The sequence below is a fragment of the Plecotus auritus genome (assembly GCF_963455305.1).
Source record: "Plecotus auritus genome assembly, chromosome: 3".
NCBI lineage: Eukaryota > Metazoa > Chordata > Mammalia > Chiroptera > Vespertilionidae > Plecotus > Plecotus auritus.
In genome coordinates, this window is record NC_137772.1 from 24988130 (window position 1) to 25013488 (window position 25359).

At 38.9% G+C, this 25359-nt stretch overlaps 1 protein-coding gene across 3 annotated transcripts in view; it reads right to left on the minus strand.

Annotated features, from left to right (window-relative positions):
• The window catches only part of NSD3 (nuclear receptor binding SET domain protein 3), a 111578-nt gene that overhangs the window by 63552 nt on the left and 22667 nt on the right, over positions 1 to 25359 (minus strand). For all 3 annotated transcript variants that reach the window (XM_080662233.1, XM_080662232.1, XM_080662234.1), the window contains exons 2-4: positions 13853 to 14571; positions 2064 to 2135; positions 1452 to 1614 (exon numbers count right to left, since the gene is read on the minus strand). In XM_080662233.1, coding sequence (XP_080518359.1) covers positions 1452 to 1614; positions 2064 to 2135; positions 13853 to 14527 — 910 coding nt within the window. In that variant the 5' untranslated portion in view covers positions 14528 to 14571. The remainder of the gene's footprint in view (positions 1 to 1451; positions 1615 to 2063; positions 2136 to 13852; positions 14572 to 25359) is intronic.

Below are 25359 nucleotides of genomic sequence, written 5' to 3' on the forward strand. Positions count from 1 at the left end.
TTTTTCTTGCTCCTGCCCTACTGATGCTTTCAGTTACCCCAACCTTTAAAAGGCAGGTTATAATGACGAGATGATTGCCTTCCTTACCAGGACAGATTCCTGGATGTGCAGCACAAGAGTTACAGATATGACTGCTCCTGTCACAAATCTGACTTGCCAGACTTAGATTCAGACACTTTTTCTCCTCGCAACAGTGAACAGGGCTCTGGCTACTAAGCAAGTCTATTCCAAATGCCATCAGTAACCTAATCTCCATGTTTTGGTCAAATCTGGGAGCAGGAGTGGAGAAAAGTTAGAACACATCTTTTCTTAATATTTAATACTAGAGGCCCCATGCACGAAATTCGTGCAAGGGACTTGGTCCCTGCCGCAGCGGGGTCCCTGCCGCAGCGGGGTCCTCTGCCTTGGCCCCCGCAGCCACAGCTTCCTCCAGAAGGTCATCCGGCCTAATTAGCATATTATGCTTTTATTATTATAGACTCCTAAGGTAGGATTCTATGCTACATAGTTAAATTCAAGCTATACTTCTATGTCATATTGAATTTATAAGAATATCTCAGTAAATATATATTCAAAAATGGAGTGGAGGAAGAAAAATAATCCTGCAAAATTTATGAGGATGAAAAGCACTTATCTGGCTAAAAATGCCTATTAAAACTCATGTAAGACATCTTATTAGTTATCCATCTGCTTTCTTTTAGAATTCATATGAGAGGTCAGATTAAGGTCTTTTTAAAAAAAAAAGTGTGAAAGAAATTATAAAACAAGTGTTCCTTGTATGAAAGAAATTATAAAAATTTCTTTCTTCATATTTAACACTAGAGGCCTGGTGCATGAAATTCATGAATGGAGGGTGGGGGGGTCCCTCAGCCCAACCTGCACCCTCTCACAATCTGGGACCACTGGCTCCTAATCACCCACCTGCCTGCCTGCCTCATTGCCCCTAACCATCTCTGCCTGCCTGTCTGATCACCCCTAACCACTTGCCTGCCTGCCTGATTGCCCCTAACCACTCTGCCTGCCTGTCTGATCACCCCAACCACTCTACCTGCCTGCCTAATCACCCCTAACTGCTCGCCTGCCTGCCTGATCACCCCTAACTGCCTCTACCTCGGCCCTGCAGTGGCAGCTTCATCCGGAATGACGTCAGGAAGGTCATTCAGCTGTCCAGTCTAAGTAGCATATTACGCTTTTATTATTATAGATTCCTAAGGTAGAGCTTCTGTAACTGACATAGTCCTTTTAAGAGAAAACAAGGACTATATCTTTTATAGAGCCTCTGTCAGTTAAGATGTCCATAAGTATTTCACTGGTTAAAAACTGATGTAGATATGCGTATTTTGATGTCAGATCGTATGTCATGTGTGTATTCTTACATTCAAATACAACATTTAAGATTCACTTTTTCCTTTCCAACCTTCTACTTAATATCTATTTATACCCTTTCTTACCTCTTGTGTTAATTTTGGTATGAACCTCAAGCTGGGGATCGCTTGAAACCATACAAGGCCACCAAGGATAGGTTCCCACCTTCGACCAAACAAGATCGCCAACCTGGAACTTAACACCAGTGGACACTTCTGTTGTTGGAACAGAAGGTAATATTGGCTGAACCTAAAGGAAAAGGTCATAAAACTTCATCAGCAGAGAAATTTTAAAGAAGAAACTATGTACAAAGTACATTTAACATGCTCTCCATGTAACTTTATCTTCAATTATACTTTTATCTGATACCTGCTATTCATAACTAGCAAAAGGGAAGAGAAGAGAAAAATAATAAGCCCAACTCCAAATATTAAAAATAGGATTGATGATTTCTATTATCACATTATAAGTTACCTTGAGAATTCACATAATCTATTAAAAAGTGGTTATAATTTTGAAAAGGAAAATAATTAACTGAAAATATCTTTCTTTTAAACCAGTTCTAAGATTTATTTCAGTATAACTTCTAAAATAAAGAAGTATGGACTGTAATGTGTTAAATGTGTTGTAATCTAATCATTCTATTTTCACCTTCTTATGCCATATTTGACTAGACAGTATTCAATAAAGTAACTCACCAAGGTTTCCTCTTTTAGTACCGGTTCTTCTCTTGGTTTTTCAGAGACAAGGTCAACCCTCTCATTTGGTCTCTACATGAAAAGGTATAGGGAAAAAGAATAAAATGGTAAACCAAAGAATACTGACATACAGAGTAAGAATCAAAGAAAACTAAGTATAGCACAGAGAATAAAGTACACTTATTAACTGGATAATGTAAAGAGTAAGAATACAACTTATGTAGTACTTAATGCTATGTCTTAACAGTCATTTTCTATTCTACACCATAGCTATACCTCCCATTTATTTTATTACTTTAAAAACTGAATTTCTTAATTTGCTTGTTTTGGTTTTGTTTTTGAACCTAGCAGGGAGCAGGAAAATGAGCACTCTGAAAATTGCTAAGATGTAACTTGGATTTTTTCTGAAGAACAATTTGGCAAAATGTATGAAAAGCATTAAATTTTCAAACTCTGACCCAACAAATCCACTTCTAAAAATGTATATTGAAAAAGCATTTATATGAAGATATACACACCAGTGCTATTTGTAAAAGTGAGCATTAGAAAAAGTCTAGATGTTCAAAATGTAGTTTGTTAAATTAATTGTGGTATAACTAGACAGCAAAATAATATAAATAAATTCTAATATGACATGGGAAAATAAAAACATAATGCTACTTAAAAACAGCAAATTGCAAAGCAGTTTGTATAGTATAATTCCAATCTTGGAAAAATAACTTTTTTATGTGCACAGAAAAAAAGACACCACATGATGGAATAAGTGACTTTTTGCGTGTGTGCTTTTCTGTACTTGTCAAACTGTCTATAATAAACATCACGTTGCTTTTCTAGTAACATCTGTTATTTAAAAATGAATTTCTACAATCCTTGGGGAGGTAATTTAAAAGTACCAAAATTCAAAATATGTACACTCTTCAATCTCCTATATTTTAGAAACCTATTCTACAGAAATACAAAAAATGAGAAAATCTAAGCAGAGGGATGGGAACTACAGAAGTGTATCATGTTAGTAATCTATGTGTCTACCAACATCTTCCTACTTTTTATCTGATGCATTGTACACCAAGTTGATAAGAGCAGTTATCTTTGGGAAATAGGATTAGGAAAACACGAGGAAAGAGCTATACTTTTATATTATTTGCATTTTCTGTAAAAAAGCAAATTACTTTTGTAATGTAAATTTTAAAAAATTTTTCACTTGTCAAAGAACAGAATTTAATTTAGATGGCTTAGAAAGAGGAATATATCCATCAAATAAGGTCTTAACTCCATTAAAAAATATAGCTAATTTTATTTTTTTATCCTTACCCAAGGATATATTTATTGATTTTTAGAGAGAGAGAGACAAAGGAAGAGAGAGAGAGAGAGAGAGAGAGAGAGAGAGAGAGAGAGAGAGAGAGAGAGAGACATCAATGTAAGAGAGAAACATTGACTAGTTACTTCCTGTATGCGCCCTGTCTGGGGATTGGACCCACAACCTAGTTATGTGCCCTGACAGGGAATCAAACCCACAACATTTTGGTGTATGGGACGATGCTCCAACCAACTGAGCCACCTGACCAGGGCAAAAAATATGGCTAATTTTAGAAGCTACTCAAAATTCTCATTCAATTAATTAAAGACATTTAAAACACTGTTGTAAAAACAAAGTTTTATTAAATAAAGCTAATTATAAAAAGATTTTTAATTGGTAGGAAATGATAAGCTAGACTAATATTATATCCCCAATCCCAAGTATTAATTGTTCATTCAATAGTGCCCACAACTTTCCAGGAACTGTTCTATAAGTTTGGTATACAATAGTGAAACAAACAGATGGTGATCCTTGACCTCACAGAACTCTACAGTTGTGTAGGATAGACATTAAACAAACAAAAACACAAGCAATATACTAATACAATGTAAATGTATGAAGAAAAATAATGGTGTGTGGAGCAGTGTAAGGAGTTGGATGTGGGTGTGTATATCTTTAGATGCAAAGCTCAGGAAAGGCCTCAGAAAGTAAATTATAATCTGAAAATCAAAGGAAGAGGAGTTAGTCTAGTAGAAAATGGAGGAAAGAACATTCCAAAAGAAGTGGCATATGTGAGGTCCCTGAGGTTAAAAAACAAAGGTAGAAATTTTAAGAAGGCCATTACAACTGACTTAACTGCCCCAAAGAGGAGAGAGGGTACAAGATGAAAGTAGAGAGGCAGGCTACATTACAAGGACCTTGTAAGCCATGTTCAAATGTTTTATTATCAGTGTAGTGAAAAACCACTGAAGAGGATTAGGTAGAGAAGTAACATGCCAATTTGTTTTTAAAAGATCATGTTAGCAGTTATATGGAGAATATTTTGGAAGGGAGTAAGAGGAGAAGCAAAATGTGTAATAGGAGGTTAAGAAAAATAAAGGAAATGGCCCAGGTGAAAGAAGGTACTAGCAACTTGTTGATTGCACAAAATTAGCTCCGTCAGATGCATTTGTGGTAGTACCATAAATACCTAATATAATAGGACACACTCAACTAAGCAAGGAAAAAAAGATCTATGTTGAAACAAAAAAATTTTTGCCTGATCACTAGTGTAATAATAAAGCAGTTTAGAAATACTGTTCATATTTGCATAGGCCCATTAGGTAGCTTCATTTCAGTCTACAGGTGTAGCTTACACCTTAACCTCAGTTTCTCATTCTCAAGCTATAGCAGGAAGACAGGGCCACTTGAGGAAGCAAAAACATAGTTAAGGAAGTGAGTCATCCTCCCCACATTTAATTTTCATGATGTTTGGGTGTAAGGAATCGCTATAACTCTTTTTGAGGGCATATAGGTAAGGAGTAACTAATCTTTGCCAAACAACAGAATCCTACTATCGTAAGAACTGGTCTGAACCCCATTAGCTTTTTTTCCCTTCCTGGATTAAAGACAGAATTTCCTTCAAAACTTTTACATTACTCAAATGTCTTGTCTTTATTTGATTTTTTGTTTTGTTCCAGATCATTCGTGTTTCCTTCAGACTGGCTTGAAATACTGTTAAAATTGCTTTCCTAGAATTGATTTTTTTTTTTATGCAGTCATTTTAAAAGAAAACAAATGGCAAGGGAGTGAAAGAGACCCAAGAAGATTTATTCCAGTTTTAAAAACCATATAACTAAAAGAAGGACAAAGAAGTTAAATAAAGATGCTGCAATGATAGAAAGGGAATACTCTGCACATACATTGGAAAATGTGCTAATGCATGAGCAAAATAGAATTATCTAGGAGGTATTTAGAGATCTCTAATGAGCTCAAAAGAAAGGTAAAACGTAAATCAAGAGATAGCATAGTAACACAAAAGTTAAGGAGAGAAGTTTTTAAGGCAAAATGGTCAACAGAAATCAAACATATAATTCAAGAAAAAATAAGGAGTCAGAAAATGTCAACAAATAAAATCCACTTTCTTTAGTTATTCAAAGGATAAGCTTAAGAGAAATTAAAATCAAGTAAGGACAGAAAATACCTTTTTGGTACTAAATTTATGACTATGTATATAACCCTTTTCCCATTTTAGTTGATTCCACATGGAAAGATCTATATTCTAGGAAAGAATCACAGGAATTTTCTTAAACAGGAAAAAAATGTTAAGAGAGCAGCTGAAACAAAATTACATTATCCTAAATACTCTTTAAAAATTTGGTCTACTACTTTTATTCAAACCCAAGCAATTTATTAATATGAATAATATGCATTAAATTTGGCAGATTTGAAACCCTTAATAATTTTCAAAACATTAAGCAAAATCATATTTTCTGAAAAAACCAAAAACTTATGTCAATATTTTAAGGTGAAAAGAAAAATTTTTTAAAATATTTTTATTGATACTTATTTATTTATTTATTTATTTATTTCAGAGAGGAAGGGAGAGGGATAGAGAGTTAGAAACATCGATGAGAGAGAAACCTCGATCAGGTGCCTCCTGCACACTCCCCACTGGGTATGTGCCCGCAACCAAGGTACATGCCCTTGACTGCAATCGAACCTGGGATCCTTGAGTCCGCAGGCCGACGCTCTATCCACTGAGCCAAACCGGTTAGGGCTTTTTACTGATTTTTAGAGAGAGGAAGGGAGAGGGAGAGAGAGAACCATCGATGTGAGAAAAATTGATTGGCTGCCTCCTGTAAGCTTCCCAATGGGGATCCAGTAGCAACCCACTCATGTGCCCTGACCTAGAATTGAACCAACAACTTTTTGGTGCACAGGATGACGCCCAACCAACTGAGCCACACTGGCCAAGGCGAAAAGAAAAGTTTAAAGGCAAAATAAATTGTCCATTTTTAAATTTTCTGAATAACTGCTTAAGTTCATAATCTTAAAAACTAAAAAATATGTACAAAAAGAACATTTTACATATGAACAGGTTCTAAGAATTTTAAGACCTAATACTCTGAGGCAAACCAAATATAACCCCTAACGCAGTGCTAATGGGACTGAGTCAGCTATTTGGCTTTTTACAAGTGAAAATGGCAAGCTAAAAGTTAATGAGACTAGCATTAGTGGATAAGCCCAGAGGTGCTAGTGGAAGATCAATGTTTGAACAGGGCCTTCACTCACATGCCTGAAGCATTACACCTGCCAAGGAGGAAGAAATGCAGAAACACTTCCACATGTTTCTAATTTGGTGGGAGGAAAAACAGCTAAAGCAGCTTTAAAAAAATATACAACTTCAATAGTGATCTGAGGTCTCCTGCTGCCTAGATGTTTGGACATTTTTTTCATTGTTGAGAAGATATACTTAGGTTGTTCTAAATAACAGCCATTCTTTAGAAGGCCAAACAGCTCAGAATTGGGAGGAAATACTTGTAGATCAAATACTAAGAAAAAGAAAAAGTGAAATCTTAAAGTGAGATTTTGTTTGCTCAAAAAAGAACCTATGAATATATATCAGCTTGAGGAAAAACATACCAAACTTTTCATGCAGGCACACAGTTCTCATTATGCTTCCCTAAGGTACTGGAGTCAACTGTCCAGTGGAGTCAACACTCTTACCGGGGCTTCGCTTTCACTCCTAAGCCCTTTATAATGCTAAACACTGAAGGTTTGGACCCCTAGTGACAACCAGGAGGCACAAAGGTATCAAAAACTAAAACAATTTTTAAAACTGTCCTGAATGAAGCAAAACAGATGTTCTAGTTAAGGAAATGCCATTAAAAAACATATAAGGTTACAAAACGTTAATTTGTGCACATCACTAGCTATCTATACAGCTTAGCAAAAGCATGATACCAACAACAAGCAAGAGCCTTGGGAGCTCTAGCTTTAAAGTTCTACTGTCAGAATAAAGTACAATTTTTATGGCAGCCATTTCTTAAGTTTCTAACTGCCCTCCACATGTGATAAAATTTTAATTAATCAAAATTCAACTTACAAGAACTTAGCTTTTCACTTCTTTGAAAGAAAAGGTAGGAAGGAAGGGAGAAAGAAAAGGGGAGAGAAGAATGGGGGAGGGAGAAAAGGATGAGCAAGGGAGAAAAGGGGGAGGAAAAGAGAGGATAGTGAGAGAAATAAGAAAAAAACCTACATTTTCCCCCCAAACACTCAACTTTCAGGCAATGGCCTTGTTAATATTTAACGCAATCAATGCTAGTTTCTACATCTACAAATTGACATTCTCTTACGTGAAGATATATGATCCTAAAAAATGAAATATTAATTTATGCTTCACATGGTTTACTAAAAAAGAAAATAACCATAACTCTTAAATTATATCCAACCTTTATAATGCCTGGATATAATAATTGACTGAAGTTTTAAGTGATATAAAGCACAGCAGATATCCAACAAAGACAGAAGAATTGGCTTTAAAATCTCATCGCAGAGTGATTACTAGAAATATCACTGCATTGAATTTTTTCTAGATTCCAATAAAGCAAAAAGTAGATATGAAAAATAGCCTAGAGGAGAAACCAAGATGGCAGCATAGGTAAACACCTGAACTTGCTGCCTCGCACAACCACTTCAAAACCACAACTAAAAGACAAAACGGACATCATCCAGAACCACAGGAAGGCTGGCTAAGTGGAAATTCTACAACTAGAAGGGAAGAGAAAGGCACAGGGAGACTCAGAGGAGCTGCGGAAGTAAAGCGCAGAGGTATGGAGGCGAGCGCAAAGAGGGCTGGCAACTGAGTATGCGGCTGGCTTTTTCAATCCGGAGGGAGACAAAAGCTCCCGACTGCTCTGAACTCCAGTTCTGGCAAGACTCTGTGGACCCAGACTCATATGGGGAGAAACTGGACTGTCTGGCAGCGGGTGAAACTCGAGGGTGGCTTTCTCTCAGAGGTGCTTGCAGTAATTACCAAGGGACACTGAGACCCGGGAGCCTCTTAGGGCAGGGCACCGTCAGCCATTGCTGTTTGCTCCACCCTGAGACTCCGCCCCATCCAAGCTGTGCACAGAGGCTTTTGCATATGAATGGCGTGGTCCTTTGAAATCTAAAATTACCTAACAAACTGCAGCTGAGTCAGAAAGACTCAGAACATCCAAAAGAAGGCCCAAGGCCCCACAGCAGCTTGCATTGCTTCACAGCTGGGCCTCATTTGGGCACCTCCAAAACCCAAACAAAGAAGAGGAATCTGCAGATCTCTCCATAGCTCCTGCTGGGTGGCCTCAGGCAGAGGCTAAATTAGCACCTCCTTGGAGATCCAAGAGCCAGTGTACCCAGGGGTCAGAGTAGGACCATCCACATTACAACTCCGAGATCCATAAGGGACACACTAAGGGGGCAGACTCAGTGAGCACCAAAGCCCCACTGAAGCAAGTCTTGCCCCATAAGGGTGTCTCTAGCACAGAAGTTCTCCCATCATAGACACAGCTGATCCTAACAGCCAATTGGCCTGGAGATCAATTCCTCCCAGTGATACCAACAACAATCAAGGCTTAACTACAACAAGACTGTGCACACAGCCCACAAAGGGATGCACCAAGAGTGTCCACCTCAGGTAATAGGGGAGGCTGAGCCACTGGGCCCTAGAGGACACCTAGCACACAAAGCCACTCTATCAACTCAGGGAAGCAGCGAAAATGCTGAGACAAAGAAACAGGTCACAAATGAAAGAAATGGAGGAAAGCAAATGACTGGATATAGAGTTCAAAACCACGGTTATAAGGTTTTTCAAGAATTTTCTAGAAAAGGCCGATAAATTTAGTGAGACCCTCGAGGATATGAAAAAGGGCCAACTAGAAATTAAGCATACACTGACTGAAATTAAAAATAATATACAGAGATCCAACAGCAGACTAGAGCAGTGGTCGGCAAACTCATTAGTCAACAGAGCCAAATATCAACAGTACAACGATTGAAATTTCTTTTGAGAGCCAAATTTTTTAAACTTAAACTTCTTCTAATGCCACTTCTTCAAAATAGACTTGCCCAGGCTGTGGTATTTTGTGGAAGAGCCACACTCAAGGGGCCAAAGAGCCACATGTGGCTCGCAAGCCGCAGTTTGCCGACCACTGGATTAGAGGATCACAAGAATCAAGTCAAAGATTTGAAATACAAAGAAGCAAAAAACACCTTACCGGCCGAAACCGGTTTGGCTCAGTGGATGGAGCGTCGGCCTGCGGACTGAAGGGTCCCGGGTTCGATTCCGGTCAAGGGCATGTACCTTGGTTGCGGGCACATCCCCAGTGGGAGGTGTGCAGGAGGCAGCTGATCGATGTTTCTCTCTCATCGATGTTTCTAACTCTCTATCCCTCTCCCTTCCTCTCTGTAAAATATCAATAAAATATATATTTAAAAAAAAAAACAAAACAAAAAAAAACACCTTACCGGAAAAGCAAAAAGAAAAAAGAATCCAAAAATATGAAGATAGTGTAAGGAGCCTCTGGGACAACCTCAAGCATACCAACATCAGAATTATGGGGGTGCCAGAAGAAGAGAGAGAGCAAGATACTGAAAACCTATTTAAAGAAATAATGACAGAAAACTTCTTCCACCTGGTGAAAGAAATAGACTTACAAGTCCAGGAACCGCAGAGAACCCCAAACAAAAGGAATCGAAAGAGGACGACACCGAGACACATCATAATTAAAATGCCAAGAGCAAAAGACAAAGAGAGAATATTAAAAGCAGCAAGAGAAAAACAGTTAGTTACCTACAAGGGAGCACCCATACGACTGTCAGCTGATTTCTCAACAGAAACTATGCAGGCAGGAAGGGAGTGGCAAAAAATATTCTAAGTGATGAATAGCAAGAACCTACAACCAAGATTACTCTACCCAGCAAAGCTATCATTCAGAATTGAAGGTCAGATAAAGAGCTTCACAGATAAGAAAAAGCTAAAGGAGTTCTTCACCGCCAAACCAGTATTATATGAAATGCTGAAAGGCATTCTTTAAGAAGGGGAAGAAGAAAATGGTAAAGATAAAAATTATGAACAACAAATATATATCTATCAACAAGTGAATCTAAAAATCAAGTGAATAAAAAATCTGATGAATAGAATAATCTGGTGAATATAATAGAATCAGGGGTATAGAAACGGAGTGGACTGACAATCCTCAGTGGGAAAGGGGTGTGGGGGGTGCGGGAACAGACTGGACAAAAATCATACACCTATGGATGAGTACAGTGGGTGGGGAGGTAAGGGCGTGGTGTGGGAAGCAGGTGGAGGGGAGCTATGGGGGGGGGGAGAGGAACAACTGTAATAATCTGAACAATAAAGATTTATTTAAAAATAAAATAAAATAAAATAAAAAATTAAAAGGCATTTCAGAAACTATTTAGTTCCAAAGCCTTCATTTTACAGTTCTTACAAAACTAAGAAACCATAATAGCTAGTGTCCCTGATTACTCTTTATCTCATTACCTGGTTTTATTTTCTTCATCTGAACTTACATATGTACACACTAGAATAGAAGCACACAAAAAGCAGGCATCTTTTCATTCATTGCCCTACTTTTAATTCTAAGTGTCTAGCACACAGTAGGTACTCAATGGATATCTGTTAAATGAGTAAGTAAGAAAACTATAGAAAAATGGAAAAGAAAAGCGTATTGAAATACCACCCTGGAACTTGTGAGAGTGTAGAACCAATGTGACCTTTACTCTGGAGAAAGATCACATTTGAGTTGTATGAAGTACTGGAATCACCCTACCAAGGAAAGGGTGAGTTGGTAAGAAGTAAAAATTTCTTTGAACAGGAGATAAAATTAACTTTTCAGGCATACCAGACGTAAAAGCAGTCAACTGTCAAAAAACAGATATTCATTTCTTCACAAATCAATGTCTGGAAAACATCATCAATTCATACCATGTATTAGAATACTAACTAAAAACTCTTCACTCAAGCTATAATTGATTTGTTATATGCCTATGATTATTACAGTATTAAGAAATTCATACTGAAATCTCAGAGATATTGAAAAAGCTTCTAGAAGAAAATAGGCCATTAACTCTTTGACATTATTCTTACCCATATCTTTTTAAATATAAATCCTTGAGCAAGGGAAACAAAAGAAAAAAATAAATAAATGGGACTACATCAAACTAAAAAGTTTCTGCATAGTAAAGGAAACCATCAACAAAAGACAAGTTACTGAATGGGAGAAGATATTCGAAAATGATACATTTGATAAGGGATTAACATTTAAAGTATATAAAGAAATCATCATATAACTTAACACAAAAACAAAAAAAAAAAACCCATTCCAATTAAAAAATGGGTAGATGATCTGAATAAGATTTCTTTCTTTTTTGTTGTTATTAATCCTCACCCGAGGATATTTTTTCATTGATTTTTAGAGAGAGTGGAAGGGAGAGGGAGAGACAGAGAGAAAGAAACATCGATGTGAGAGAGACATATAGATTGGTTGCTTCCCACACATGCCCTGACCAGGGCCAGGGATCGAGCCTGCAACCAAGGTTATGTGCCCTTGACTGGAATCAAACCTGGGACCCTTCAGTCCACAGGTCGATGCTCTATCTACTGAACCAAATTGGCTAGGGTAAATCGATCTTTATCTAAAGAGGACATACAGATGGCCAACAGACATATGAAAAGATGCTCAATATTATTAATGATCAGGGAAATGCAAATTAAAACCATAATGAGATATCACCTCCCACCTGTCAGAATGGCTATCATCAATAAATCAATAAACCAATAAACAACAAGTGCTGGAGAGGATGAGGAGAAAAGGGAACCTGGGTGCACTGTTGGTGGGATTGTACATTAGTGTAGCTATTATGGAAAACAGTATGGAGATTCCTCAAAAAATTAAAAATGGAACTGCCATACAATCCCACAATTCCACTTCCTAGCATTTATCTGAAGAAACAAAAACACTAATTTGAAAAGATATTTGCACCCCTATGTTCACTACAGCATTACTAGTAATAGCAAATATATGAAAGCAATCTAGATAGATGTCCATCGAAGATGAATGAAGATGTGGTACACACACACAATGGAATATTATTCAGTAACAAAAAAGAATGAAATCTTGCCATTTGTGACAACATGGATGGATCCAGAGGGTATTATGCTAAGTGGAATAAATCAGACAAAGAAAGACATATCATATAATCTATAATAACAAAAGCATAATATGCTAATTAGACCGGACAGCTGAATGACCTTCCGGATGAAGCCGGGGCTGCAAGGGCCGAGGCAGCCACTGCGGCTGCGAGGGCTAAGCCCCTTGCACAAATTCTGTGCATCGGGCCTCTAGTCTCACTATATGTAGACTATAAAAAACACACCAAAATAAATGTATAAATAAAACAAAGCAGAAATAGACCCAAATATATAGAAAACAAGCTGATGGGTTGTCAAAAGGGAAGGGATGGGAGGATGTGGCTAAAAAATAATGTAAAAAAAAAAAAAAATCATGCCTGAAGGTGCCCAACCCACATGAGGGATCAGAAGATTAGGTGTTACCATGGTTCTTTCCACTGTCCTGTGACACTGATTACTAAAACAAAGAATGTGAATAAATATGAACCAAAAACTTAAACGAGAGTGAGTCTCTAGACCTAACTACCAGTTTACAAGAAATATAGGGGACAAAACTTGTTAAATGATGCCATTGGGAAGCAATCAACAAAATCCAGAATATGAAACGCTCTGAAGGAGAAATACCCAGTTTCTTTAATAAATACATTGTAAGAAAAAAAGCAGTGAGGGGAACCTGTTGATTTAAGAAGTCCTAAGAAACATATCTACCAGATGCAACGTATGGGCTTTGTCTAAATTCTGCTTTAAACCTATCAACTGAAAAGCAAGCATACACCTTAAGTTATCTAAGAAGGGTAACCCTTCTAAAAACTGTGCCTGGAGTTTTAATCAATATATACAAAATCAAACTCTGATTTTAATAAAATGACGTCCTTTATTGCTTTAGGTTATTTTGTAGCAAACACAATAGTCGTGAGTGCTAAATCTAGGAATCTAGTATCTACTGGCAAAAGTTGGTCTAAAAAACAAAATAAACAATATAATTAAACATCTTCTCTTTGCCTTTACTCTTCATCTTCAGAAACAAGTTTATTAGAAGCAAATAAAAATAAAGTAAGGCATCAGACAAAGAAACATAAAAAGCAAGTTCTTAGTGCCACATGTTTTATAATATTGTTTCACTCTAATGATGTCCATTCATTTATTCAACAAATATTTTCTCAGCACTTATTATAATAGCCTAAGCTCCTTATTAGACATTAGAAGAAGTTATCAGAAATATACATTTAAAGAGATAAAAACTGAAAAATAGCTCTAGGATTTCCAGTAAATATGAAACATTACAAAATTTTTCAAAAAGATGTTTCAACTTACATTTTGTTCCTCTGGTTCTAATTTGGGGATTTTGTGTGACTTGCGTTCTTCAGATCTAGATGAGTCATGCTTGTTGCTCTTTTTCCTCTTTTCCTTTCTGCTTTCATGCTTTGACTTTGTGTGCTCACTTGCCTGTACTTCATTTAAAAGGTCTCCACAGAGGGAAGACTCAAACAATTCCCTGCCATTCTGGATAGTTTTGGTTATTTTCAGTTTAATTTCAGGTGAGCCAGTCTTCTTTGGAATCACAGTTTGTGGTACCGAAGGAGGAGGTGGTAGCTGTGGAGGAGAAGGTTTTTCCAGAATTTCATGTGGTCTTGTGTTTGGAATTTCTGAATGGTAATAGTCAGTGGGGCTAAAGTTTCTAACTGCACCAAAGCCATTGGCTGATCCATTGGGATACTGATTATAAGACTGGTATTTGGTTTGAGTTTCATACATGCTGATTGATGGTGGATAGCCATTTGTGAGTGGAGGAAGATCTTCTGTTGTAGGTGCATACTGAAAGCCTTGCTGCAAGGTAGCTTCATATGGTGTATGGCCACCATCTTCAACAATGTCACTGCTGTTATCAAAGGCATCCTCCTGACGGATGTTGGCGGAGTCAATGAGTTGAGGTGGTTGCTGAATTGTGTTTCCCATGATCCCTTGCATGAAAGAGAAAGAGAAATCCATTGTTCTGCTCCAGCATCCTTAACTTTCCCTTTTTCTCATCGGGCCTAAAGTTTTAAAAGGGGAAATTAAAAGGTATTAATATCCTCACAAGCTAAAAGCTAATCAATTGAAAAAGTATTAAACTAAAATATTCTGAACCCAATTTTCATTTCCAGATATGCAGAAACACTAAATATTGTTAAAACAGTAGCCGATATAATTGTAACACAACACAAATACATTTTTATCTTAAAGTCTTATATGCTTAAAAATCTCAATTACTTTCACAATAATCTCAGTACAATTTTTATTCTCTTTGCAAACATGCAAGATAGCTTTCTGTTTCCCAAGTCAGAGATCATAATTCTAATGTTAAACCTGGTATTTGCAATATAAGCAGTTCAGACACATATAAATTGGGTCCCTCAAAGCTTCCTTTAAATCATTCATGTTCTGTCCAGTGGTCTTTTGCTATTACAAAAAGACTAAAATCTATTACAAGTATCTGTATATATAAAACCCTAATATGCAAATAGACCAAAAGGCAGAACAACCAAACAACCAATCGCTATGACCTGCGCTGACCACCAGGGGGTGCGCGTGGAACATGGCGGGCATTGGCCATGGCAGGATGGTGGAGCAGGTGAACGGGGGCTCCAGACCAAGGCAGTGTGCTGGTCGCTGTCATTGGGGCAAGCCTGTGGTAATTACTGAAAATTCTTTGCTCCCACGTGCGTGGTCCCGCCTGGCACTCTCACCTGCTTCTAGTGCGGGCCCTGCTCGCACCTGCTGCCAGCCCTGATCACCCGAGGGCTTCTCCACCTCCCCCTGCTTCTGAGGGATGATCAGGACCGGCAGCCGCCTCTCACACATGCTGCTGGCGACGGCTCCACTCGCACCCTCTGCCGGGCACCCACTGCAGGCGCTGGGTGCCAATCCCAATCACTCTGCACCATCAGCAGGTGAGAGCAGGGCTGGCGCCGTCAGCGGGGCTGCTGGCAGAGAGGGGACCTGGGGCCATGGCAGGAGGGGCCAGGCAGGGGTGTGGAGGATGGGCTGAGATCCGCCTCTTTGCCCATGGCAGCCTCGTAGCCCACAGTTCCTTTCAAGGTACATGAATTCGTGCACTGGGCCCCTAGTTTTAAATATCCTATATAATAAAAGCCTAATATGCAAATGGAACGGTAGGTGGGGGGCAGGGCCAGCAAGTGGGCAGAGGAAGGGGACGGCGATTGGGGTGGCAGCAGGGCGATGGGGGTGGGGCCGGCTGCTCGCCTGCCAGCGCTGTCCCCCATCAGCCCGCGGGTCACCTTCAGCAGAGGAAGGCTAGACTGTCGGACATCCCCCAAGGGCTCTTGGTCTGCAAGAGGGCACAGGTCGGGCTGAGAGAACCCTCCCCCCGCACCGAGTGCATGAATTTTCGTGCACCGGGCCTCTAGTAAAAGTACAAATGCCTACTGCTCCACTTTATCATCCCCATTCTTCTTTGTCATAAAAAACTACTGCAAACACCTTGCTGGGTATTCTTCCAAATCTTTCTTCATACATTTACATACAAAATTTAAAAAATAGGGTTTAGGCCCAAGCTGGTTTGGCTCAGTGGACAGAGCATCGGCCTGTGGACTGAAGGGTCCAGGGTTCAATTCTAGTCAATGGCACCTGCCCTGGGTTCCAGGCTCAATCCCCAGTAGGGGGCATGCAGGAGACAGCCAATCAATGATTCTCTCTCATCATTGATGTTTTTACCTCTCTCTCCCTCTCCCTTCCTCTCTGAAATCAATAAAAATACCTTTTTTTTAAAAAAAAAAATGTTTATCCTGTGACTTGCTTATTCAACTTAATATATCCTATATATCTTTCTACATCAGCATGTATAAATTTCATGCATACTTCATTCTTTAAAGGGTTGTACAGTAAACAACCGTGGTATCTACCATAATGTATTTAACCATTTGTGTACTAACAATCATTTAACTATTCACAATTGTTTGATATTATATACAGGTCTACAAGAAACTTTCTTAAAACTGTATATTTGTGCACATATGTATTCCTATCATACAGATTTGAAATTTTGAGAGATACTGCAAAAATATTCTGTAGTTTGCACTATAGCAATTTACATTCATACCAACAGTATATGAAGATATCTGATTCTCTTGCCAGTATCTAGTTGTTTTTAACCAGTAATATAAATAGCAGAATCATCTGGGATACTTTTACTAAATGCATATGTCAAGGTCTATCTACTGATAAATATGATTCAATAAATCTGAGATGAGGCCTAGAGCATGAGTATTTTTTAGTATGTTTTTATTGATTATTTTCTTAGAGGAAGAGGAAGGGAAAGAGAGAGGGCAAAGAAAAGGGAGAGGGAAGAGACATCAACCATTTGCCTCCCACAAGCACCCCAACCGGGAGTTGAACCTACAACCTAACCTGGGTATGTGCCCCGACTGGGAATTGAACCAGTGACCTTTTGATGCATGGGATGAAGCACAACCAACTGAGCCACAACAGCTAGGGCTATAGAGCATGAGTATTTTTAAGACTACATTCCAGCCGATTCACACTCTTTTTCGAGTCATTGCATTATAATCTTTGCATTATAGTCATTAATTATACTCTTAAAATTAATGTATCCCATCTAGAAGATGTCTAAAGATGACCATATTATGTAAGAATGTTATAATATAGAAAATCATGTTAGGAAATGCACTAAGACCACACTGCTTTTTCATAAGGTTTGATGAGCCCACATCTTGAGACAGAGGATTAACAGAGTCAGATATTATTTGGTAATTCCATAAGTATTTATTCTAGAAAGCTCTAAAGCAGAGAGGATTTCACTACTGCACGAAGTCTTATGAACTGATTATAGATACCTGGGATACTATGAAGGATTCTGATGCTATAGCTCAGTTCAACTCTGACTGATTAATAATGCTACCATCTTGCCCTGCCCAGTGTGGCTCAGTTGGTTGGAGTGCTATCCTGAACACCAAAAGATGGCAGGTTCGATTCCTGGTCAGGGCACACACCCAGGTTGCAGGTTTGATCCCCAGTTGCGTCACCAGTTTTCCCTCCCTCCCTCCCTCCCTTCTTGCCTCCCTCTTCCTCTTCTCTCTCTCCTCCTTTCTCTCTCTGAAAAAAACAATGAAATAATAATAATAATAATAATAATGTCTACCATCTTGGTTCTAGAAGGATTTACCATAATAAGGTATGTAACCCAAAAAGCAAAAGGGGTAGGGGGATCTGACAATACACTTTTAAAGATGTATCCAATTAAACAACTGTTTATTCTGTTAGCAAATGGAAAAAAAAGTTTTTAGAAGTTCTAAAATTTCAAACAAATGTATACGAGAGCAAACAAGAAATCAAACTGCCTATACTGCTCTATAGTGGAACAGGGGGTGGAAGTATCAGAGAGTAAGCTCATTTTTTTAGCAGCTACTCTGGGACAAGCGCTTTATACATTATCTCATTTAATTTTCATAACACCTCTGTAAAATAGGTGGCATTCAGCTATAAGTTCTGAGATTAATTTATTTTGTTCCGTACTTTATTCCTTAGTCACTGCCAAAATAATTATTCTATAATAACCATCACCAACACTTAAATCATGCTTAGTATATGCTTAGGAACCATTCATATATGCTTTACATACAATACTACATTTAATCCTCCCAACAACCTTCAGGTAGATATTAATATTAGTTCCATTATAGATGGGGCAATAGAGAACAGAGAGGTTAAATGACTTGCTTAAATGCGAAAGACTGGTTCTTCTTAAATGACAGAACTGGGCCTCGATCAAGGCAGTCTGGTTGCAGAGTCTGATCCTAACCACCATACAATACTGATAATGCTGATATTAAAAATTATTTCTTTATATATAGTTTAAAATTGAAACATTACCCTAATTAGACCTTTAGCAAAAATGTATCGCTCATAGACATGGAGGTATGCTCTAAAGTTCTGTAAATACACATGGGGCAACTATACAGGTGGAATTCAAAAGTTCTTCAAACTTCCAACTTGAAGGAAGGCAAGTTAAATATTGACATTGGACAAGATGCAACCTATGTTTTTGGTTCTCATTCCTGTCATATACGAGATCAGCTTCCAGATTAACCTCCCAAATTATACAGAGGTTAACTGAATCTCAAAATGGGGAAACAATCAGACAAATCCAAAATGTAAAAATTCTCTCAGCCCTAACTGGTTTGGCTCAGTGGATAGAGCGTCGGCCTGTGGCCTGAAAGGTCCCAGGTTCCATTCTGGTCAAGGGCATGTCCCTTGGTTGCGGGCACATCCCCAGTAGGAGGTGTGCAGGAGGCAGCTGATCGATGTTTCTCTCATCAATGTTTCTAACTCTCTATCCCTCTCCCTTCCTCTCTGTGAAAAATCAATAAAATATATTTAAAAAAAAATTCTCTCAGACAACTGGCCTGAGCTCTTCAAAAACTACAGGTGGAAATAAAAGAGTAGTCTAGATTTTAAAAGACTAGATTTAGACAACCCAATTCAATGCACGAACTTTGATTAAATCCTGGATTTAAACACACACCCACAGATAAAATATACATATTTTGGAGAAAACTGTTAATTTTAAATATGGACCGGCTATTAAACAATGGAGCTATTAATTTTCAAAGGTATGACAATAATAGTGTTTTGTTTATATAAGAGAATGTCCTTATTCTTAGGAGAGCCATGCTGAAATATTTAAAGGGTCATGGGATACACAACTTTCAAATGACTTAATATTTAAAAGTACTTATACGTAGAAGATATAATGTTAACAACTGGCTAATCCAAGTGTGAACTGTAATATTCTTTTAACTTTCTTAAAGGTTTGAAAATGTGAAAAGTAAAATGTTGGGAAAATAAATCAATAATTTGACTAAGGTAAAGTGGTGAAGCTTGCATTAAATCTTTAAGCCAAATGGTCCACAGTATTATATTTTCTAGAAAGTCCAAGCATTAATAGAACCACACATTTTCATATTATTCCTCCAAATAATAAAATAATGCAATCAAGAAAGCAGTTTTGATTGTTTTTTAAAAGCTATTTTAGAACTATAACTAAATTCCTTTGCAATGATTTTTATAACTACAGGAACCTGGGAGCCAGCCTCCAAAGAGCAGACATACTGACTGACATCACAGTTAAGACCTTATAGCCCTAGCTGGTTTGGCTCAGTGGATAGAGCGTCGGCCTGTGGACTGAAGGGTCCCAGGTTCGATTCCAGTCAAGGGCATGTACCTTGGTTGCGGGCACATCCCCAGTAGGAGGTGTGCAGGAGGCAGCTGATCGATGTTTCTCTCTCATTGATGTTTCTAACTCTCTATCCCTCTCCCTTCCTCTCTGTAAAAAATCAATAAAATATATTAAAAAAAAAAAAAAAGAACTTATAGAATTACGGGGGCTCTCTAGTGAGCATAGGCTCAGAATCAAACTGCCTTATTAAAAAACCAGATCCAAGGCTTGTTAGTTATGCTGACTTTAGGCAACTTAATCTCCCTAAATCTCAGTTTCCTTATCAAGAAACTGTAGATACTTATAATTTTCTGTTACCTTGTGTTGTAAGAATTAAGAGTTAATCCATGAGCAGTACTTAGGACAGTGCCTGGAGTATAGTTAAGAGCTCAATATCTATTGGCTAGTATTATTGAAGTGCAATGCTGGGCAGAAGAGCTTGTGAAAAACTTAAACTATGACCTAAAAGTTGTTTAAAATAGTATAATAGACCAGATAAGATTTTATGGGCAAGACTCATAAAATTATAGTGAACCTGTGGAACAGAAGGTAACTAAGAATTAAACTGTGTGACCATCCGATATAATAAAAGCCTAGGTGGCATCACGCCCTCACGTGATGTCATCACAAGATGGCTGCCCTCACATTGTCACAAGATGGCTGGCAGGGGAGGGCAGTTGGGGGCCATCAGACTGGCAGGGGAGGGCAGTTGGGGGCGAGATCAGGCCGGCAGAGGAGGGCAGTGTGGACAACCAGGACAGCAGGGGAGGGCAGTTGGGTGAAACCAGGCTGGCAGGGAAGGACAGTTGGGGGCAACTAGGCCGGCAGGAGAGGGCAGTTGGGTGTGACCAGGCTGGCAGGAGAGGGCAGTTGGGGGCAATCAGGCCGACAGGGGAGGGCAGTTGGGGGCGATCAGGCTGGCAGGGGAGGGCAGTTGGGTGCGACCAGGATGGCAGGGGAGGGCAGTTGGGGGTGATTGGGCTAGCAGGGTATCAGTTAGGCATCAATCAGGCTGGCAGGGGAGCAATCAGGCAAGCAGGCGAGTGGTTAGGAGCCAGCAGTCCCGGATTTTGAGAGGGATGTTCACAGGGATCAGGCCTAAACCAGCAGTCGGACATCTCCCAAGGGGTCCCAGATTGGAGAGGGCACAGGCCGGGCTGATGGACCCCCCACCCCCGAGCATGAATTTCGTGCACCGGGCCTCTAGTTATAATTATAAAAGACATTTGAGAAGAACAATGTTCACCAGGAAAGGAGGCATTCAGACCACAAAAGACAGGTAGGATGTGGAATTAGGTGTTTTTAACCCACTAATTTTAAAACTACTCAGTACAGGCCACCAAATAGTCTCACACCTATGTCCTCAATAAATCCCTGATAAAGATGGTGTATTTTAATTTTTTATATTACTAAAGTAGTAGTAATAATAATAATAGATAACATTTGAGGACTCACTATGTGTCAATACCATCCTAACTGCTTCACAATAGTTATATTATTTTACTCCTCATACCATCCCTTTGAGGAAATACTGTTACTACCCCATTTTACAAATGAAAAGTGAAAGCCAGCATAATTAAGTAACTTGCCCATAGGCACACATCTTGTAAATGGAGGATTCCAACACAAGCACTCTGTTCCACAGCACTGGCTTGTTAAGTAAGCTAATTTCCTACAATCCATAATTATGTAAAGTAAATAGCAACAAAAACACAAATATTCACACTTTATACTTCAGGTGTGCTCAAGAGTTAACAATTTGGTGGGAGATACCATAATGATACTAGTCTTCCAGGTCAATGATCCCATCACAGGCAAACAATTTATGACAAATTCTTCCTTAGACAGTTTCTAGTTTTTTTAAAGACAAATAAATCAATAAATACTTTTTTTCTTAATTTTGTTAAAGCTGTCTATAAATAGTTTTAAAGGAAAAAAGTTGAAAATTATCAACTAAAGATTTAAGGCTCTGATTTATTTACCAACTTACTCATGAGGGTAGTCTAAGAGGAAAGTTTATAGAATTCTTAAGTGAAATCTTAGACACAGAGTTAAAAAAAAAGGAAGCATGTCACGTGATTCAGATGAACAGCTTGAGACTATAAGTATCAATTAACTATTCATGATATGTTAAATGTATAGTTTAGGTCAGTTTAAAGAATCTCAAAATGAACAATTCTCTGATAGATCATACATATTGCTGGATTCTATCTTATAGAATTATATGTTATACTGTATATACTTATTTTCTATGCTTAACACCAGTGTTTCTCAATAAGAGAAAACTTTATATTTTACTAGAGGCCCAGTGCACGAAATCATGCACGGTTAGGGTCCCTAGACCTAGCCTGTGATCAGGGCCATGTTCTGCCCATTTGCCAGTCCCCAGTTCCGCCCTGCTGCTGCCACCAATCGACTGGAGCCTGAGGGCCGGGAGGAGGGACCAAGAGGTCTGCCTTCCGCCCGCTCACCAGTCCCCGCCGTGCCACTCACCCCGGTTCCCCTGTCAGCCATCCCCTGATCAATCGGAGCCTACAGGCTGGGGGGAGGGACCAAGCGGTCTGCCTTCCTCCCACTCGCCAGTCCCCAGTTCCGCCCCTCCGCCACCACCCATTGATCAGAGCCTGAGGGCTGGGAGGAGGGACCAAGAGGTCTGCCTTCTGCTCGCTCACTTGCTACTTGGCACTGCCACCGACTGATCGGAGTCTGGCTGCCCTGACTGGGGTGTTGGGGGCAATCCGGCCTAGATCAGGCCGGTTCGCTGGCCACAATGGGTGTCATAGTGACCAGTCATTAGGTTGTTATGGTCGTGACAGTGTTACAGTCTCTGGCTTTTTATATATATAGATTATACATCAAAATTCCTCATGTTGGTACCATTATTCAAGCTTTTAGAAATCAGCAATCATTCTAAGATGTCATATAAATTGCCTACTTCTGTTTTCAGACCCATCTACCCCTTAAATACATTCCTAGGTTACTTAATTTATAAATGCAACCACAATACTTTCCTTATTAAAATTCCTCAATGACTCCTAGAGAAAGTTGAAGAACCTTGGCTTACAGAGCACACCCTCCAAGCAAGGTCTTTACCTACATCTCCAACCTAACGTCACTTCTATACACTAGTAATGTCAAATTTCTGAGAATTACTGCACACACTATGATTTTGTACCACTGTGCCTTCACTTATGTAATCCCTGATGCCTAATATACCCCTTTACAAATTTTTTGGCTTGACCTTTAACCAACTTTTGAGCTCAAAAAGTCATCTCCAAGTAGTAACTTAAGCTGTAAGCTAGTCTGAGTAACTTTCCTCTGTGTTTCTAAGATATACTATGCAGGCCTCTTAGAATTAATCATGAAACAACCTGTTTATGTGGTTTTCTTAAGAGCAGGAAGTAATTTTTTTCATCCATGTGCTCCAGGAACCCAAAGCCAATGCTCAGAGGAGAGGCTTAATAATCTTTTAAACTGACCTATGTAAACTTAAGGGAGTTATTACATATAAATGAAATGCTTTAAAGAGTTGTTGAGGATTTTTCCGAGGAGAATGCAAGGTAATATAAATGCAATTATAGTCTCCTCAGGTACTATCCTTGGCAAAATCTGACTGCTTACCTCTCCACTAATGACTGAGATTCTCCTTAGTTCTCGGCTAACTTTCCCTTCAAGGCTTAAAACACCAAGAGACTGACATGAAGTCAAATAAATTTCCAGAGAGAGTCTATTAATCCAATAAAAATCCCCAAGAGATATCATGTGATTTCCACAATTCGGAGGAAAAGGGTGGTCTTCCTTTACCCCAGAATAAACAAGGGATCCAGATGTTTCTTTTTGTGAACTGTTGCAAGGAACATTTCTCATGGTTTATGATAAATCCACAGTCTGTATGTTTCTATAGTAACAAGAAAAGAATGCATGCATACATTCTGCAGTAATGAACCAGCTATGCTTGTTCTTGAAAACCTGGCATTTTTACTGTTTCAAGATTTATGTGGCAAAACATTTAAAAAGAAAATTTTAAGACACATACTGTTGAAAAATTAAGAGGGTAGTTTTAAAGCAAAAAGTCTAAATTCAATATACAAAGGCAAGTTTAAGTATACATTCTTTGAGGTATTACAAGATAAAGCTATCAAATATGTTAATGTACTGATTTCTAACTGAATGATCACTTACCATTTGAAAATCAGATCCTATCTATATATATAGAAGGTTAATATGCAAAGTGCCCCCTCGGAAGTTAGACCGAGAGTTCGATCGCTCACTATGACATGCCCTGATGACCAGGGGGTGGCGCAGAATGAAGGAAGGCCCCAGCAGGCAGCCAGAAGGCCCCGATTGGCTCTGATCGCTGGCCAGGCCTAGGGACCCTACCTGTGCACGAATTTCGTGCACCAAGCCTCTAGTATTGAAAATAATTTAATACATACACATATAAGCCCCCTGAAAACTTCAGCCATGACTCATATTTAACTATTGAATGTGAATATTTCTTTTTAAGAAATATTTATTGATTTTTTTAGAGAGGGGGAAAGGGAAGGAGAGGGAGCAGTAAAGGGAGAAGAAGTGGGAGGGATAAAGGGGGGGGGGGAGAGGTGAGAAACATTAACCAGTTGCCTCTTGCATGCACTCCAACCTTGGATTGAACCCACCCCCCCAGTATGTACCCTGACCAGGAATCTAACCGGTAACCTTTCTGTGCACAGGATGATGCTCAACCAACTGAGCCACACTGGCCAAGGCTGAATATGAAGACTTCTTAATGACAGACAGCATCAAGGGATATTTTCATTTTATTATTTTTCCCCAAAAATCTACACAGAAAAAAAGTGGAGGGAGGAATTAAAAATCCCGCCCCCCCCCCCCGCCCCCCGGAGAGCGATGAAGTGAAAGGGAGAGAGAAACATCAATGTGATAGTAAAACATCGATCAGCTGCCTACTGCATGTCCCCAACCAGGATGGAGCCTGAAACCCAGGCATGTGCCCTGACCGGTAATCACACCAGTAATCTTTCAGTGCATGGAATGACACCCAATCAACTGAGCCACACTAGCCAGGGCTAATTTTTAAAAAAATATGGTCCACTATTTTCAATACACAGGTTATCAAGGGTGAAACCAGAGGCTCTATAAAGTAAAAACATGAAAACAATGTTTAATCTATAGGAAGAACGCTAAAATCCCCTCATGCCAGGGTTTGAAAAGAGACTCCTTTCTTTTTGGTTCTGTGTTCTACTCACATTTTAATCTAATTATATGATCAGAGTAATCTGTATTGAACATTTGACTTTCACAATTTAGAAATCATTTAATCGTTAGTAATGTAATAACAACAGTGTATTATTAAAAAAAAAAAAAAAGAAAGAAGGAGGAGGAGGAGGAGGAGGAGGAGGAGGAGGAGGAGGAGGAGGAGGAGGAGAATAGAGCCCTGCTACCAGCAACAAATCAACAAATGACAAGTGCTGGCGAGGATGTGGAGAAAAGGGAACCCTAGTATACTGCTGGTGGGAATGCAGACTGGTGCAGCCATTATGGAAAACAGTATGGAGTTTCCTTAAAAAATTAAATATAGAGCTGCCAT